This window comes from Sitophilus oryzae, unplaced genomic scaffold (assembly GCF_002938485.1).
Source record: "Sitophilus oryzae breed Bouriz unplaced genomic scaffold, Soryzae_2.0 scaffold_360_pilon_pilon, whole genome shotgun sequence".
Taxonomy (NCBI): Eukaryota; Metazoa; Arthropoda; class Insecta; order Coleoptera; family Curculionidae; genus Sitophilus; species Sitophilus oryzae.
Genome location: NW_022146930.1, coordinates 84,138 through 102,433, shown reverse-complemented (window position 1 = coordinate 102,433; position 18,296 = coordinate 84,138). Strand labels below are relative to the sequence as shown.

At 31.6% G+C, this 18,296-nt stretch overlaps 1 protein-coding gene across 2 annotated transcripts in view; it reads right to left on the bottom strand.

The window, feature by feature from the left end:
- The window catches only part of LOC115885072 (probable serine/threonine-protein kinase clkA), a 30,579-nt gene extending 13,418 nt beyond the window's left edge, over window positions 1-17,161 (bottom strand). The window contains exon 1 of one of the 2 annotated variants that reach the window (XM_030903836.1): window positions 16,846-17,161. In XM_030903836.1, the coding sequence (XP_030759696.1) occupies window positions 16,846-16,912 (67 nt within the window). In that variant the 5' untranslated portion in view covers window positions 16,913-17,161. The remainder of the gene's footprint in view (window positions 1-16,845) is intronic. The other variant, XM_030903835.1, reaches the window with a different exon arrangement.
- Between the last annotated feature and the right edge of the window lie 1,135 nt (window positions 17,162-18,296).

The window sequence follows — 18,296 nt, the reverse complement described above, 5'->3', positions numbered from 1 at the left end:
TGGTCATTGATTAATCACGATCCTGCTTAAAGCGCTTGACGTAAAAAGCTGATTTTTGGAAAACGGATTGACTTTAGGGTGTAGAGGTTCGATAAGAAGGGATTTTTCGAAACTCGAATTCTAAGGGGGTGAAACCACCCCTCAAATATTAGAATATTTTTTATTTAAAAACCGGTGAGTTTTTCGGAAAAACTCTTAAACATGTATATTTTATTTTGTTGTTTTACATATTTTAAGGTTTGTTAAAAATTTATACAGGGTGTTTCATAAAATATAACCATTGAGTAATCACGATTCTACTTAAACTGCTTGACGTTTAAAGCTGATTTTTGGCAAACGGATTGACTGTGGGGTGTAGAGGTTCGATAAAGAGGGGGTTTTCGAATTTCAAATTCCAAGCGGGTGAAAACGACCCACAAATATTACAATATTTGTTTTTAAATACGGCGAGCCTTTCGGGGAAAACACTTGGACACGCATAATTGATTTTGTTTTTTTACATATTTTGAAATTTTTTAAAAAATCATACAGGGTGTTCCAAAAGTTGGGTAATTGATTAATCACGATTCTGCTTAAACTGCTTGACGTAAAAAGCTTATTTTTGGCAAACGGATTTTCGAAAGTCAAATTCCAACGAGATGAAACTACCCCTCAAATATTATACCAAGTTATATAATAATATCGCCATATTGTTTTTTCTCATGCTGACATAAATGTAAGAAAATTTTATCTTAGTTTGTATGTTAATGGAAATTCTTGCTTTGCTTGATCATCACCATTACAAATGATTAATCCGACGCGAACGAAGTCGCGGGTACACACTAGTACTAATATAGAGTATCTATATTAGTATATACAGGGTCCGGCAATAGTGCGTCGGGCATCTGTAGCTCCTAGAATAAAAAACTTGAGAATTTTGTTTAAGTGCAAACCTAAAGTATGTACCAGGATATATTTCAGGAAAATATTTTAACTTCTATAGGGTGGCTCAAAAAAGTATGAGTGGACATGGATGTTTTTTTTTAATGGAACACCCTGTATATTATTGCATTTTTGGCTTCCTTTTCGATCAGTTTACATAACCCTAAGATATGAATAAATACATTTTGATAGTTCCAGAGATATTAAAAAATAAATCAAAAATATATCTTTTTCAGCCCTTCTTAAAAAAAATTATTAAAAACACAAGAACTGTTCTGAAATCGAAACTATATTAGGTATTTACTTTAGATGGTCTGTACTTACTTTGCTATAAATATGAAAATCGTAAATTATACAGGATGTTCAAAATTCTGCGCCAAACTTTCTAAAATATTAAATAATTTTTCTTCGTTTTTTTAAATGGAATACCCTGTATATTATTTTTTCAATAGACGGAGAATTAAAAAATAAACATTTTTTATATTTAGAGTGTTTCAACATTTTGAACGGTTTCCGAGATATTTGCGGTTTTATATTTCATATGGCATTTTCTACAGTAAATTTTTATCAAAGCCGCCCAATAATTTTTCTCTGGTATTTTACCATTGAACGCGTCATATGAAATAATACTGCGTGTATTTGCAAAACCGTTAAAAATTTTGAAATACTCCAAATACAAAAAATGTCCATTTTTAAACTCTCGATCTAATAAAAAAATATACAGGGTGTTCCATTTAAAAAAACAAAGAAAAAATATTTTATATTTTAGAAACTTTGGCGTAGAATATTGAACATCCTGTATGATTCACGATTACCATATTTATAGCAAAGTAAGAACAGACCATCTAAAGTAAATACCTAATATAGTTTTTATTTCAGAACAGTTCGTGTATTTTTAATATTTTTTTAAGAAGAGCTGAAAAATATACTACATTTTTGATTTATTTTTTAATATCTCTGAAACTAATCGAGATATATTTATTCATATCTTAGGGTTATGTAAAGTGATCTGAAGGGAAGCCAAAAATGCAATAATATACTGGGTGTTCCATTTAAAAAAAATCATCCAGGTCCACTCACACTTTTTTGAGCTACCCTATAGAAGTTAAAGTATTTTCCTGAAATACATCCTGGGTACATACTTTAGGTTTGCACTAAAACAAAATTCTCAAGTTTCTTATTCTAGAAGCTACAGATACCCGACGCACTATTGCCGGACCCTGAATAAATATATACTAATTAAAAAAAAACGTTAAAGACTAATGATACAGTCCGGGCTTCCGGTTCAGAACGTTCTACGACGTTTTCCGACACCAGACCTAACCTCCTCTCTGCTCTATTTAGCCAGAGATCATCAGGTAAATCTCTATTTTCTAGTTCTTTATCCACACCCTCCCTCCAGCTTCGTCGCGGCCTTCCTCTTTTATTTCTACCTCGAGGTGTCCACAGTAAAATTTGTTTTGGTATTCTGTGATCGGGCATTCGTTGCACGTGACCAATCCTGTGACCAAACCATATGAACTGTTTTGTTCTTATGTCCTCCACAATTGTGTATTCTGCTCCCGTAATCTCTCTTACTCTGTCGTTGGTTATTTTTTCTCTCTTCCATTTTCCAGGAGATCTCCTCCAGTAATCCATTTCGGTCGCTAATAGCATGTTCTCTGTTCTGCTTTTCAACTGCCATACTTTGCTTCCGTAAGTTATTATGCCTTTCACGACTGTATTATATATGTTCTTCTTATTAGCTTTAGAAATTCCTTGATCCCACAGTACACCATTCAACATAGATATTGCCCCCCTGCCTTGCATTATTCGATCTTTTATACCCTCATCAAGTTTTCCATCGTTAGTTATTTTTAATCCAAGATATTTATATTTGTCAGTTTTTTATCACGCTTCCATCCTCTAAGACTATGTTCTCTTGTGGCCCCTCTACAGTCATACATTCAGTTTTGGTGATATTTACCTCCAATCCCCATTTCTTATACTCCTCTATCAGCTTCCTTGCCATATATTCAAGGTCGTCGTGATCTTGGGCTAGGATTATCTGGTCGTCCGCAAAAAATAAGGTTTATAGGGTGTCCTCATTTATTAGGGGGATTCCCATTCCTCTGCACTTAAGCATCCATTTTTTTAGTGCTTGTTGCAGGTATATTTTGAATAGTATAGGAGATAGGCAACATCCCTGCTTGAGGCCTTTTGTAATTTTTATGCTTTCTGACAATGAGTCTCGTATTTTTATTCTAGCTGCGGTGTTCTGGTATGAGTTCTTAACTGCTTTAAGTATGTTGACATTTATATTAGTTATTTCGAACGTTTCCCACAACTTATTTAATGGTATGCTGCATGGTACAAAGAAAACAAGGTATGATCGATAGTGGCTCCAATTTCGTTAAGTTTGCGCATACCACCTGTGACGTCAAACGCCATACAAAAAAATATCCATATTGTTCAATTGCCACTAATAAAAAAGACCTAAAATAGGGAAGAATTAGGACATAACCCCAAAAGTTATGTTTTGACATCGAGCTTGACATTTGAAAAATTATTTTCACATTTTGACACAATCAAATTTCACAGATGACACAATCTGTTTGACAATTTGAAATTGGCCCGCAGAGCTTGCCGACCAATGGTGCCGTTTATCACCTGTGACGTAGTGACCAAACTGCGCAATATCATACCTTGTATTCTTTGTATCATGGGTATGCTGTCATAAGCCTTTTGAAGGTCTATATATAGTAAGTGTACCTCCGTTAAGCCGTTTTTTTCTCTAAGACCTGTGTTATGGTAAACAGATGATCTACAGTAGACCTTCCCGCTCTAAAACCCGCCTGTTCGATGGTACAAAGAATACAAGGTATGCTCGATAGCGGCTCCAATTTCGTTCAGTTCGCGCATACCACCTGTGACGTCACTAGGAAAATAATGAATAAATAAAAAATAAAGAAAGTTGACAGGAGATCTGCATTTTTTGGGGTTATGGTTAAGAATTGTTTATTTTTAAGACTTTTTAGTTCGTTTAATTTAATAATCACTAAAACCAGCAGTTCCAAAAATATATTTAAAAATAATTATCTATTAACATGGATTTGGACGATAATAATAGGTAAGAATACTAAATTTATTTCTATATTCGGTATAAAATTGTTTATTAGGTTTTTAGTTTGCGATGTTTATGGTAAATAATTTTCATGTTCATTGCCTCTGAATTCACATGAGGACAGAAATGAGGATATCTATGGAAAAGTAACCACAAGAGGAATTGTTACATCATTTAAAAAATATTGGGAAGTTGAAGTTTCCCATCGAAAAGTAGAAAATGCCAATGCAGATGAATGTATTGTAATTGTGATAGAAGTAATTCCAAGGGTGAAGTCTATTATAATTAGTGACCTGTGCTTCTTTTTATATGTAGATGTTTCAGGTTTTGAGAATAAATCGGTTGAACGAAACCCAAAATTTAGAGGAAGTATTTGCATACCCAGAATATGACCATCAAGGATTATATAGCTCAAATTTCCTTTAATGGTAGGCAATTATTCAATGCAAATTAACTTTTTAAGTGACTGAAATATTAAATAGTTTACAATATGGTATATCACTAAAAATATATTACTTTTAGGTACAATTAGTGCCCGATACATTTCAAAAGTAGAATATTATTTTATATTAAATGAAGTGTTGTACCAACAATCAATTTATATTAATACCGGAGATTAAAAAATAACAGAATAAATAGTTCTTTTTTTTTTTTTTATACTACAAAAATAAACTATAGAATACAACAGTATTTAAAAAAAAATAAAAAGTTATGTCCCGGCCGAGATTCGAACTCCGGTCTCTCGCTTCCTAGCCCGACTCCTTACGCACTGCTCCACAGTAACTTGCTTAGCGATAATTCAATGACGGTATATAAACAAAAAAACAGGTTTATAACAATATCTTGACGATTTGAACTGGCGCGCGGAGAGTGCTGACCAATAGCGCCAGTTATCACCTGTGACGTAGCGACCAACCTGCGCAATATCATACCTTGTATTCTTTGTACCATGCCGCCTGTTCTTCTATTTCTATCTCTTTATATTCATTTTCTATTTTACTCTTTAGTATCTTTCCATATATATTCTACTTAATGTACTTGTCACTGCCAAGCCTCTATAGTTAGCACAGTCTTCGCGATTTCCTTTTTTAAAAATCGTCGTGATGTATGTTTGTGGTTTTAAAATATTCGCTATCACCAAAGCCGCCTTGACACATGGAAAAATAACTTCAAAGAAATGATAACTGAAAAAATTGCAAATTGTTGATGGCAAGCTCAATTTGCTCTTATAAATTAACCAAGACCATGTATTGACATAATCCAAAAAACAGCGTAAAATTATACACAGGAAATTATTGCACAGGGTGTTTTAAAGTTAAGGCAAAAAACAACCCCTCGATTAATCATGTATAATATGCCAAATACTAAAATTTATAAAAATGTGAGTATACGAATAAAAGGTGATAATATGACTTTAGAAAATTATAACAAAACCGTTAAAAATAAATTCTCTTTAATATTATATTTATTAATAATTCTTAACCGATTAAGCAACCTTTAAAAACAGACAGTGGAACATTCTAAAAGCTTGAAGCAGACTTCTTCGGGATCAACAATTCGTTGTTGTACCGTTAAACAGACGCTAGCCAAAACGAGTTCCTTTATTTGCATAGTGAAAAGAAGGTATTTAAATCGTCTTTTCTGTTCTCTTCTCTTCCTTTTAAATGTTTTCCAAACGGTCATCTTCTTCAAAAAAATTCTCTGAGTATCTCACCACTTGAACTGTAAGAAAATCAAAATAAAATATTTTTTGTGAACACCGAAATTATTAGTAAATGTTAGGAAGTATTTATATCAATTATAAAACAGAATTTTGGAAAACTAAACTAAAATATATGATATTATATATACTAGGTAAAGTGTAGGAATTAATATGGATTGTATCATTATAAATTATACAGGGTTGTTCACCACAAACGACACGGAGTATTGTAGCTAAACGATTAGATTTTTACAAATTGTAAGTTTTGGGTTCGTTGAAGGACTATTGGAGCTACAATTTAAAAATATTTTTACCAGATACAGAGTGTCCCAAATAAATAAAAAATATCAAAGTTGTATTTTTTTAAATGGAACACCCTGTATATTATTTTATTTTTGGATTCTTTGATTGAAATAAAGGTAAATTTGGTTAAGGTTTATCACTCTTAAATCTTACTGTTTTTGAAATATTTTCAATTTTGTGAAATTGCAGTAAAAATTTTAAGGCTTCATTTCTCCAAGGGTATCAAAGTTTTTAAAACTAAATATTTACTGAAGTTTAATTATTGATCAGTTATTGTGTTGCAATAGTAAAAATAATACTGCCTCATACAGAGTGTCTAAAAATTTATTTTAAATAATTTCTAGCTTTAAACGGCAATAACTTGTTTAATTTAAATGGAACACCCTGTATATTTTAGGAGAATCAGATGCACAATTTAATTGTCCATCAAATTGTATTATACCATTTTTTACCTATCTCTTCAAATTTTCGTAGAAAATGCATTTTCTAATAATTTAGATCTCATTTATCAATATAACCATGGAATATTGACATTTTAGATTGTTTTTAAAGCAACAAATGTACAAAATGTACAGGTGCTAAAAACGATAATATTACCAGCCTATTTTTATACAAAAATAAAACTATTTAAATCTTTATAAAATACTATACCATTAATTAAATATACCACCAGTATTTCCGCCCAAATATTAATTAATTGTATATTTAATTGTGTTAGTTAATAAATTATTCTAAATAAATGGGGATTTAGAATCAGAAATCAATATAATAATAAGTTATGAAGATGAACGTCTCTGCTGTTATAAATAATCATTCGTCAAAAAATGAAATAAAATTTTTAAGGTGTTACTTTTTACCACACTCTCTAATACACATACAAAATTCAGTTTTTAGTATTTGGAGCAATTATTATTAAACAAAACAAGCAATCCATTAATGTAGTTTGAATACTGGAATCATATTAATTGGTCCATTTTACAAATATTTAAACATTTTTTTATTATTTTTTAATGACATAAACGAACTATATGGACAATCTTAGTATCTGTACCCTTTAAAAATTTGTTACATCTTTAAAAATATCAATATGTCAATATTTCATGGGTATATTGATAATTGAGGTCTAAATTATAAGAAAACGCATTTTCTACGAAAACCTGAAGACATAGGTAAAAAATTATATAATATATTTGATAGACAATTAAATTGTGCATCTGATTCTCATAAAATATACAGGGTGTTCCATTTAAATTAAAGAAGTTATTGCCGTTTAAAGCTAGTTATTATTTAAAATAAATTTTTAGACACTCTGTATAAGGCAGTATAATTTTTATTATTGCAACACAAAATTTAGTAAATAGAAATACTTCAGTTCAATATTTGGTTTTAAAAACTTAAATACGCCTAGAGAAATAAAGCATTTTATAACTATTACTGTATTTTGACAAAAACCTAAATATTTCAAAAACGGTAAGATTAAAATGCGGTAAACCTTAATCAAATTTACCTTTATTTTAATCGTAGAAACTAAAAATTTAATAATATACAGGGTGTTCCATTTAAAAAAATACAACTTTGCTATTTTTGATTTATTTGGGACACTCTGTATCTTGTAAAAATATTTTTAAATTGTAGCTCTAATAGTCCTTCAACGAACCCAAAACTTACAATTTGCAAAAATCTAATAGTTTAGCTACAATACTCCGCGTCGTATGTGGTGAACAACCCTGTATATGACTGGATTAAAGTAGCGGTGTTTACAAGAAATAACTATTTCATTAGACTTCCAGACGTCCACCTGTCCAATTATTCGCATCCTCTAAAATCGCTTAACTTAAAAACCTTGTTGACAAAGTAAACCTTGACATACCCCTTACCGATGTTTGTATGCTAATTTACGATTACTATTTTATATCTAAGGTTTTTACGATTTTACATTAATCTATAGGCATATACCATAAACCACCTCTATGCCATTTAGTATTTCTTTATATTATTAATGTTATTATTTTACTTTTGGGACTCCCTTATACGTCTTTCAAACAGAACAACAAAAAACATTAAAAGATGCTCACGTACCTATCGAAGTTATGTGATATATCGTTTAAATGGTCGTTTTAGAACGTAAATGCCAACTATTATGACCTACTCCGTAATCAGTCGGTAGGTTATTGCCTTTTTACCTGCTTGTCAAACCATCTACGACTATGTTTCAAGCCAAAAATGAGCGGTACTTAATGTACTGCCTGATCCGAAATATGAATAATGTATTGGCGATTGTGATTGTACAAAACATTGTTTATGACTGTATATTTATATTAATTAATTATATTGTAATGGATGTGTGTAGAATCGTGAGAATGGTGGATCGATTTGAAACAGATACCTATCTGTATTTTGAAAAAAAAGTCATAAGAAACTATTACTCAAAGTCGAGATATATCTAAGAAAAATAAGTAAACACAGATACGCATACGTATTGGATTGTAGTCAATTAAAACATGATTATATTAAACTGAAATGAAAAAACAACTACAATATAATACAGATAAAATATGTTTAAATTCATCTATACAGGATCAGTCTTAAATAAGTGCAAATATTCTTAGGGCTAGTAGATCGTAATAAAAGAACCATATTTTCAAGAGAGATAGACATTAGAGATAGACAGAACACAAATCGATAAGAAAAATTGAGATAGAGTTAATATATTGAATCAAATAGAGATAAAATACACACATGGCCAAAATTATTGCATATATCGTTTAAAAACATTCGGAAAGGAATTTAAATAATTCTTTTATATACATAGCTTTGATAATCTGTAATAAACATTTTTTTTTTAAATGGATATGATAAACAATGTTTATCGTTCAGATCCAATAGTATTACAAATTCTTGCACATTTCGATTTGTGGTCTCTTTTTTTTCAGAAGAAATTTGACCATTGCTTTGGCCTTAAAATGCATAGAAACATTATTTCACAGTTTAATAGAGTCAGAATAGTAACATTGTCTCAACAAGGCTACCGTCAAGTTATTGCAATAGCTGAAATTGTAGGAGTTAACCAAAGCGATGTTTCGCGAATATTAAAAAAAATCAGGGAGACAATCGAGGTTACAGACCGGCCTGGAAGAGGTAGAAAGAGAGTTACTACTGCTGTGCAAGACCGTCAAATATCCCTAATTGCACGACGCAATCCCTTGCTTTCTAGTACTGCTATTAAATTGAAGGAGTAAATGTTTCAAGAAAGACCATAGCAAGAAGACTCCATGACAGAGGATTACATTAAGGAGGCCTCTACGTGTTACGAAGCTTAATTTACAGCGCAAAATTACGCGACTACAATGGGCTGAGGAGATGAGAGCAAATGGACCTAATTGGAATTTCGTCATCTTTGGTGATGAAACAAGAATAGGCGTATCTTACGCTTGAGTGCAGCTCAACCCAGTGTCTTGTTTTTATTGATGGCACAATGACAGGTGCTTTTTATATTATGTCTTAGAGACGTTTTAGAGCCTATTGTGCGTCCATTTCGAGGGGCAGTGAGGGATTAATTTGTTTACATGGACGATAATGCTCCTCCCCATCGCACTTTAGCGGTTCGCGAATTTTGTAAGAGGGTATAAGAAAACTGTGGTGGCCACCGATGTCTCCAGATATGAATGTGATCGAGCATGCTTGGGACATGCTAAAACGCCATATTGCCACAAGGAATGATCCTTACCTAACATGGGAGGCCATTCCTCAACATCTTCTGGACAACTTAATTGAGAGCATGCCACGTCGTCTCACAGCTTGCATTGAGGCTCGAGAAGGCAATACAGACAATTAGTTGTGCGAAATAATTAAAATTGTTTTCGATATTTTCTGTTTAAAATGAAATTTGTTTTTGTTGATTTTCACTCATTATGCAATAAAATTATAATAACAGCCCTAGTTGCACTTAGATTTTTAATTTTATATTAGTTAGTCGTGTAATAAGCCAATATGTCCAAAAATATAAAAAGAATCATATTAGGTCCAAAATGAAATAAATTATCGTTATATGCAATAATTTTGGCCATGTGTGTATGTTTAAGATCATCTGTGTATATTTACTTTATGTAAGTAGCGTGTTAGCATAACTACCTATTAACGACAAATCTTGTATCATTTCCTAAGGAAGTTTTTTGTTTTACGTCATTATTAACAAATATCAGCTAATTAGTCTTATTAGCTGACATTTAGATACGTTTTTTATAGTATCAACTGAAATTCTTCCTTAGTAGCTATTTTTTATATTTGTATTTTCCTGTATACCATGTCTAAATTCTGATCAAATAGATACATACGTCTTAAAAACGTTAAGTGACCTATAAAAAGATTGACAATCTTTATTTTAACTTCATAATACTATAAAGAAACCCTTAGATTAAATATAGATTTACTATTTAGAATTTGAAAAAGACCGACTGCTATAACGACGTCACAGACCAAATTTGAGGCCTTAGTTTTTAAGAAGGTATTGTATTAGCCCATCTCTAATAGTTCTAATGGTACGTAAGCAATGAGAAGGAGCTAATAAAAAAATGCGCTGGAACTAAATCAGGTGAATAAGACGGGCGTGGTTCGATAGGATTTGTCACGATTGAATCGGAATTGTGCGGTTGGAATATAATATAAGTTTCCTAGGAAATAACTCTGTGCATTGCCTTGTTAGAATGCACTTCGATAAGTCAGTATGTTTGATTTTAATGTTAATATGATGAAACACTGGCTTTTTTTGAAGAGAAAAATACCTGTGGTTTAAATTTTTAAAATATAACTTCAAGAGATTTTTTTAGTTCGAAGAAACTTCTAACAACTTAAAGACTCGACTACACATAACGTTTTCCCTGCCAGTTTTGACTGTCAGGTAAACGCAAAACTAGAAAACTGACGCCCTTTGTCAAAACGATTGTCCGTCTTAGTACGGTTTAGACAGTGTTGCCAGAATTGAAATATTTCCTTCAAAATGAAGGATTTTACAGTCAAATTTCGTCGATCGAACAATATGAATATTTCTGGCAGTTTTGCACAATAAAAATTGTTAAAATATTTAGTAGGACTTTTTATTGTTTTTCCAACATCTATTTTTTCACTTTAACGGTATTTAATTAAGGATGCCTCAGTTTAAAGCAATGTTGCTCTCAAAAAATCCACAATTCGAAAGATTTTAACATTTAACAAAAAATAATAAGTACAATTTTATGTCTCATTAAATCTTATTACACACATTCCATAACTAAACCAAAGTTCTTGATGAAAACACATTTAAGGAGTCAGCTGATCATAGCGTCTTGCATGATTAATTATTCACGGTTCAAGCAGTCATTGTAAGCAACTAATTTTTTGAAACATACTTTATAATACTGCTGGCAAATTTCTGGCAATACTGCGACTAGACATAAAGTTTTACCTGTCATGTAAGATGGATTAAAAATTAGCGTACACATTTAAAATCTACCTGCTTAACTATAGCTGAGCCGGTATAAGACTGACAAAGACTTTAACGTCAAAATTAAACTCAAATTAGTCCATTAGATTGGAATGCCCGTCAAAATTTTGGGTCGCGAAATTGTTTTGAGTCGCGACCGTTGTACGCGATCTGGTGCTGCTATACAGGGGGGTGACAGTAAACCGGAAAATTGGAAACAGTTGTGGCGCGGTTCTACCCAGGCAGAAAGCATGGCCTTCTAGACTGTCCTAGACAAAAATCTGAATATTTTTATATGATTTCTGTCAATTTCTGCTACGGAACATTTTTATGCACGTCGGCGTCCTGTTCTTTAGTCTTTTGTCTGTGTGTCAGCGTCAGCTCCCGAGGCCTCTGGCAAGGTCGGGCGCCATTTTAATTTTTGCCGTTTAGATTTGATTGGAAGTTTGTTTCTGATATTTCGGCTGAAATTTATAAGTACAAAGATGTTTTTTGATATAAAGTTCCTTGTTAACACTTTAATAAAGTATATATGATATTAATAACATGAAGAAAATGATGAAATCGACGTTTCTGCGTGTAGTAGGTATGGGCCACATTATATGTAAAAATAGGTAATATATTAACTGTTTTTATATTTGTTTAGCTTTAAACCCAAGGATCTTGGGATATTCTTTGCCAAGGATTTTTCCGTATCTCTACTTTAAAGACTGATCGGTGATTTTGAGCAATTGAAAGCAAGTTATACAAGGTAAATTATGATTATTGAACTATTATTAGCCTACACTAATTTTCTACAAGATGAACAGAAATGCGTAATTACATATCACATAGGTACCTATTATGTATTTTCATAATAATGCTATAAATCTATGTATGTAGATTATTTTTAAAATACAAATGAGGTATTAGATGTATATGTATCATATTTTTTATTCATTTTATTTTCATTCAAGTCCTGTTTGATTTAAATCACAAAAGTCTTATGTACCTATATTTATGTTTTTTACATATCTTTTTTGATTCCAGGTTTTGTGTGGGTTCCGGTTGCCTTTTTCCTGCTTCCAGTTATTTAGTTTTATGCCCGTGAAGCTGTGAAAACATTTATGTATCTTCAAGTTTCTGTAAGTCAATGCACTGTTACTTTACTAATTCACTTTAACACAGCATCTCTGATATTATTTAAATATTTGATATTGATACAGTAGTTTATTGGTTTATAGCTCTTTAATTGTGTTGATTTGCATATTTACATTGTTCTAAATTCCAAATAAATATTTTTGAGCAATTTTGTTGTATTATTTACTACTAGAAAGAGTAAAAAGTATATTAACCCTCATTTAAACCTCCTGAACAGCCCGCCATTAAAAACCGGAAACGGAAATAAACTTCATAAAATTGAAATTGTCATGTCTATATCATGTCAAATGTCCCAGCCGCCATATCTGAAAATTAGTTACCCAGGCAGCCACGCTGTTTCCATAATTTAACATTGACTTGACACTTCTTCTTGTATTTATTATTTTATGCTGCTATATAGCGGTTGCTAAGAACAACTGCCAAATAAAAACAGAAATAATTTTCTCTTGTCAAAGTCAGAATCTTCATAAATTATAAAATCTTTCAAAATCTAAACCGCTCTCATTGAAAAAATTCCGAAAAATGTTTAAAGCGTCCATTTTCCAAGTAATTATTGCTATCTTGTGAGTTTAATTTAAGTTTTATTTACTCAAACCCGTGATAATTGTGAAAAAGTGGCGTTAAAAACTTAAAAATCTGTGCTGTGAACTGTGAACTGCAAAAACAATCATGGATTGTGGCATAACGTCGGTTTCCAATGTTTCATAGGTATTTCATACATGTCTTTATATAAAATAAAGTTTCTTGTATGCAACACACTGTATTTTATTTATAAAATTAAAAGAAAATAATAATAAATTTGAATAAACAATATTTGGCGATATAAATGCGGAAAAAGCTGAACCGCTCCGAAATTTTCAAGTTTTGGGTCGCGATCGTTGCAAGAATAGCGCCAAATTGTGTTTACATTGTCCTTATGGGCACTTTCCAATCTAATGAATTAGTCTTTGAATGTCTAAAATTTTTTGACTGCGACTTGCGAAAATCTCCAAAAAATAAGTCTAGGTTTGGTTTCAATGCCATTTTCCTTAGAAAAAAAAATATCTCAAAATATAATTTGCATTTATCTTTATTTCAAGAACAAAATTAACTAAAACGGATATATTCTATGTTTAGAACATTCTACAACTCTGCACCGACATATGTATTTACATGAAAAACCCATATTCATTCACTCTACAAAGATAAATCATTACGCGGTGACGTCACCATAGTCGGCCAAACGAAACCGAAATCATTTCGCAATCTATGCTTACAAACCTGCTAATTTACTCTAAAACTATTTCTCGCGTCTTTGCCATTCTTTCATCACCAGAAAAACGTAAACAGAAAACAAATAAACAGACTCTTTCTAATTAAAAGCCAATTTACAATAAATTTGGTAACACTGCGTCTCGCGACTTTTTTGTTTTGGGTTAGGTTTATAGCTTGTTTGTTTCAAGTAACATTAAGTATTTCAAGTTAATGCCTATTTTTACAGCTGTCAGGGTTAATCTAGACCCTACGCTGTTCCGAACCCTGGTCCTTAGTCATGTAATGCCTACCAACTTTATGATTTTTTTGTTGAAAATTTGAGAGGGGGCTACAAAATCAGTATTTTTTTTAATTAAAATCTCTTTCAAATTTCCTAAAGGATGTATTTCGTTCTTATTCAATATCTGAAACTACAAAATGTGTCAAATAAAATGTATGCTTTAGTTTTCTTAAGTTTTTACTTTTAATTTATTTTTTTAATAATTTCTGAGAAAAAAAATAGAACAACATTATATTTCACACTAGTTAAATCAATGCCCGTGCTTGGGACCCTCTGTTTTACATGAATATAAAACCATTTCTCGCGTCTTTAACATTCCTCGATCATCAAAAAACCCAAACAGTAAAAATAAACATGCTGTTCCTAATTAAGAGTAAATTTACAAAAAAAATATGGCAACACTGCCTCTCGCTTTTTTTTTACTTTGATATGTTCCTTTCCTAAATGATACTAGGAAAAAAGAAACAAACTAACATATATTTAATGGCTTTACAGTTGATTAAACCCGAATTAAATGGATATTAAAATTCATTTTTTTTTGGGACATTGTGTTTTAATTAGAGAGATACCTATAAATGTATTTCCCACACCTTTTATATTCTTTCATTGTCAATAAGAGATTCTTCCTAATTATTAGTAAATTTACTATAAATATGGCAACACTGACTCTCGAGCTTTTGTTTTTTGATTTTGGTCCGTCTTTCTAAAAGGTTCTAGCGAAAAAATATAGAAACTACCTGCGTCGATATTCAATGGTTTCTCGATTGAATCAACTTGCCGTACGACCGAGAAAAAAAAACGGCGTCGCAGCAGCCTTTGAAGGGACAAATGATACCAATTTCTGTTGGACTCGAGAAACTATTTCCTTTCTTCTGACGAGCTTTCCACGAAGTTTTAACGATTACGAAAAAGTTATAATTTTTCCCTTAAATTGTTTTTTGGGACACAAAAAGCCTATTTTTTGTATCCCATAAACTATTTTTTGAGCCAGCCTGTTTTAAAAAAATTATGTATATTAATTTATTTTTTACTTCTTTGATATACCTACATACTAAAAAGTAGAAATATAAAAAAAATAAACAAAATCTTTCTAACTAAATGTCGATTTAGGATAAATATGGCAACACCGCGTCGCGCCTTTTTTTTAGAAAAAATAATAAACAAATCACGATTATAACTAGCGGTTTTTCAATTCTCAATACTACTTAAACTAAATCAATATTAACGAACTCAAAAAACATTTTTTTTTGGGGAATGCCCTGTTTTAAATATATAGATATATTTAAAACAGCTGTTTTTACTTTTAATTTATTTTTTTAATAATTTCTGAGAAAAAAAAAATAGAACAACCTTATATTTCACACTAGTTAAATCAATGTCCGTGCTTGGGACGCTCTGTTTTTCATGAATATAAAACCATTTCTCGCGTCTTTAACATTCCTCGATCGTCAAAAAACCCAATCAGCAAAAATAAACATGCTGTTCCTAATTAAGAATAAATTTACAAAAAAATATGGCAACACTGCCTCTCGCTTTTTTTTACTTTGATATGTTCCTTTTCTAAATGATACTAGGAAAAAATAAACAAACTAACATATATTTAATGGCTTTACCGTTGATTAAACCCGAATTAAATGGATATTAAAATTAATTTTTTTGGGACATTGAATCTTTTATATTCTCTCATTATCAAGAATAGATTCTTCCTAATTATTAGTAAATTTACTATAAATATGGCAACACTGAGTCTCGAGCTTTTTTTTTATTTTAACCCGTCTTTCTAAAAGGTTCTAACGAAAAAATATAGAAACTACCTGCATCGATATTCAATGGTTTCTCGGTTGAATCAACTTGCCATACGACCGAGAAAAAAAAACGGCGTCGCAGCAGCCTTTGAAGGGACAAATGATACCAATTTCTGTTGGACTCGAGAAACTATTTCCTTTCTTCTGACGAGCTTTCCACGAAGTTTTAACGATTACGAAACAGTTATAATTTTTCCCTTAAATTATTTTTTGGGACACAAAAAGTCTATTTTTTTGTCAGCCTGTTTAAAAAAATTAGGTAAATTAATTTATTTTTTACTTCTTTGATATACCTACATAACTAAAAAGTAGAAATATAAAAAAATAAACAAAATTTTTCTAACTAAAAGTCGATTTAGGATAAATATGGCAACACCGCGTCGCGCCTTTTTTTCTTTGGATTCCTTTTTCTTAAAATTCTTAATGCTTTCAAGAAAAAATAATGAACAAATCACGATTATAACTAGCGGTTTCTCAGTTCTTAATACTACTTAAACTAAATCAATATTAACGAACTCAAAAAACATTTTTTTTTTGGGAATGCCCTGTTTTAAATATATCTATAAAGTATTTTTTATAGTTTAGGCTTGTTTTCATTATCAAAAAGTATAACTATAAAACAAAAAATAAACACGATATCTCTAACTAAAAGTTTATTTATGACAAATATGGCAACGTCGCTTCTCGCGCTTTAATTTTTCTTTGGGTCCCTTTTTCTTAAAATTCTTAATGGCTTCTAGGAAAAAATAATAAAGAAATACGATTATTTTAAACGGTTTTTGATGATTTAAAATTAAATTAAATCAATATTAGCGATTTCGCAAAAGAAACAATTTCTTTGGGACGCCCTGTTTTGAACAAATAGCAAAACTCACTTACCTTGGTGCAAACTTAGTCCTATTAAAAGCACAATTACTGCAGCCGATGCAACAAATCGACGGTACATGATTAGTTTATAAGTTTTATAAAAAAAAAACGACGCTTAAAAAAATATTCAGAATTCAGAACATACACTGCGCAATACAGTCTAAACGGATCAACACTAAAAAATAGGCGTAGCGGCAGGCAGTCAACAGGTACGGTTTACGTAATCTGCGATATTGTTTTTAAAGAGCGACGAGTGTGCTGGACACGGCACAGACAGAGATGGAATGTTGTTATGGTTGTTGTTGGTACCCGCCAGCCCCACTTTGGCGAATTTTTGGTTCCCCCCACACCGGCAACACGGTGACGGTGGATTGTGGTTTCGTCAAACGGTGATGGTCGAGTCCGCGATCGTTTGTTTCTAATGGTCCGGTCATTTTACCTGAGGTTAAACCCGTCATTAATACCTAAATAAAACCTATAAAGTTTTAGTACTGAGATACATGAAATATTGTTACATAATTTTTTTAGTAATACTAAAAATTATAAGTCATGTCACATTTGTCTTCATAATATAAAAATTCTATTAAAAAATTTCGTCCTCGCTGGTTGATTTTTATAACTATAGACTATGTAATAATATCTAGATACGTCGAATCTCCTCAACGTGTTGAAGCCAATATGATTTTTAATATGACGTCAATTAAGGGCAAAAAAATTGTAAATTGCATCAGAGGGAGAAACTTTTACCGCGGCCTTCTAGATCTATTGTGTCCCAGTTTCTTGAGTTATAACTCATCATACAGTCTCAGGGAGATCTTTGACAAAAGCCAGTATCTGAGAAGGTTTTACAGAGGTTAGGTCTCCATCTCTAACATCAATTGTACCAAATACACACACCGGAAAAATCTAGGGATATCATTTTATTAAAGTTAAAAATAAATGTTTTGAATAAACAACCACATATTTGTAGGCCGATTCTTTCTACTTCGATTGAAACGAAAAAGTAGTCACACTAGTTATTACTAAATTTTGGATATTTGCAGAAGTGTTTGTGCATTTTTTGTCAAATGTATAAAAAGCACCTAGCATCAATTGTTCGAATTTAACCTGTACTGGCTATGTTTTTATGATAACTGGCCAGAATTCATTCAAATAACTCTGTTTAGTATTAAACGACATTATGGAGCGTAGACATCTTAACAGAGACGAAATGCTAAGGGCCATGGGTATGCTCGAAGCTGGAATGCGCCAAATCGACGTAGCTAGAGCATTAAATACAACGCAAAGTGTAATATCGCGATTAAGTGCACGCTACCGTGAAAGTGGTGATGTTGCTGAAAGGCACACAAGGCGACATCGCATTACTACCCCTCAGCAAGATCATTTTTTACAATTAAATGCTCGACGCCGACCGACTCTTACAGCACCAGAGCTTAGTTTAATTCTCCAGGAAACACATAATG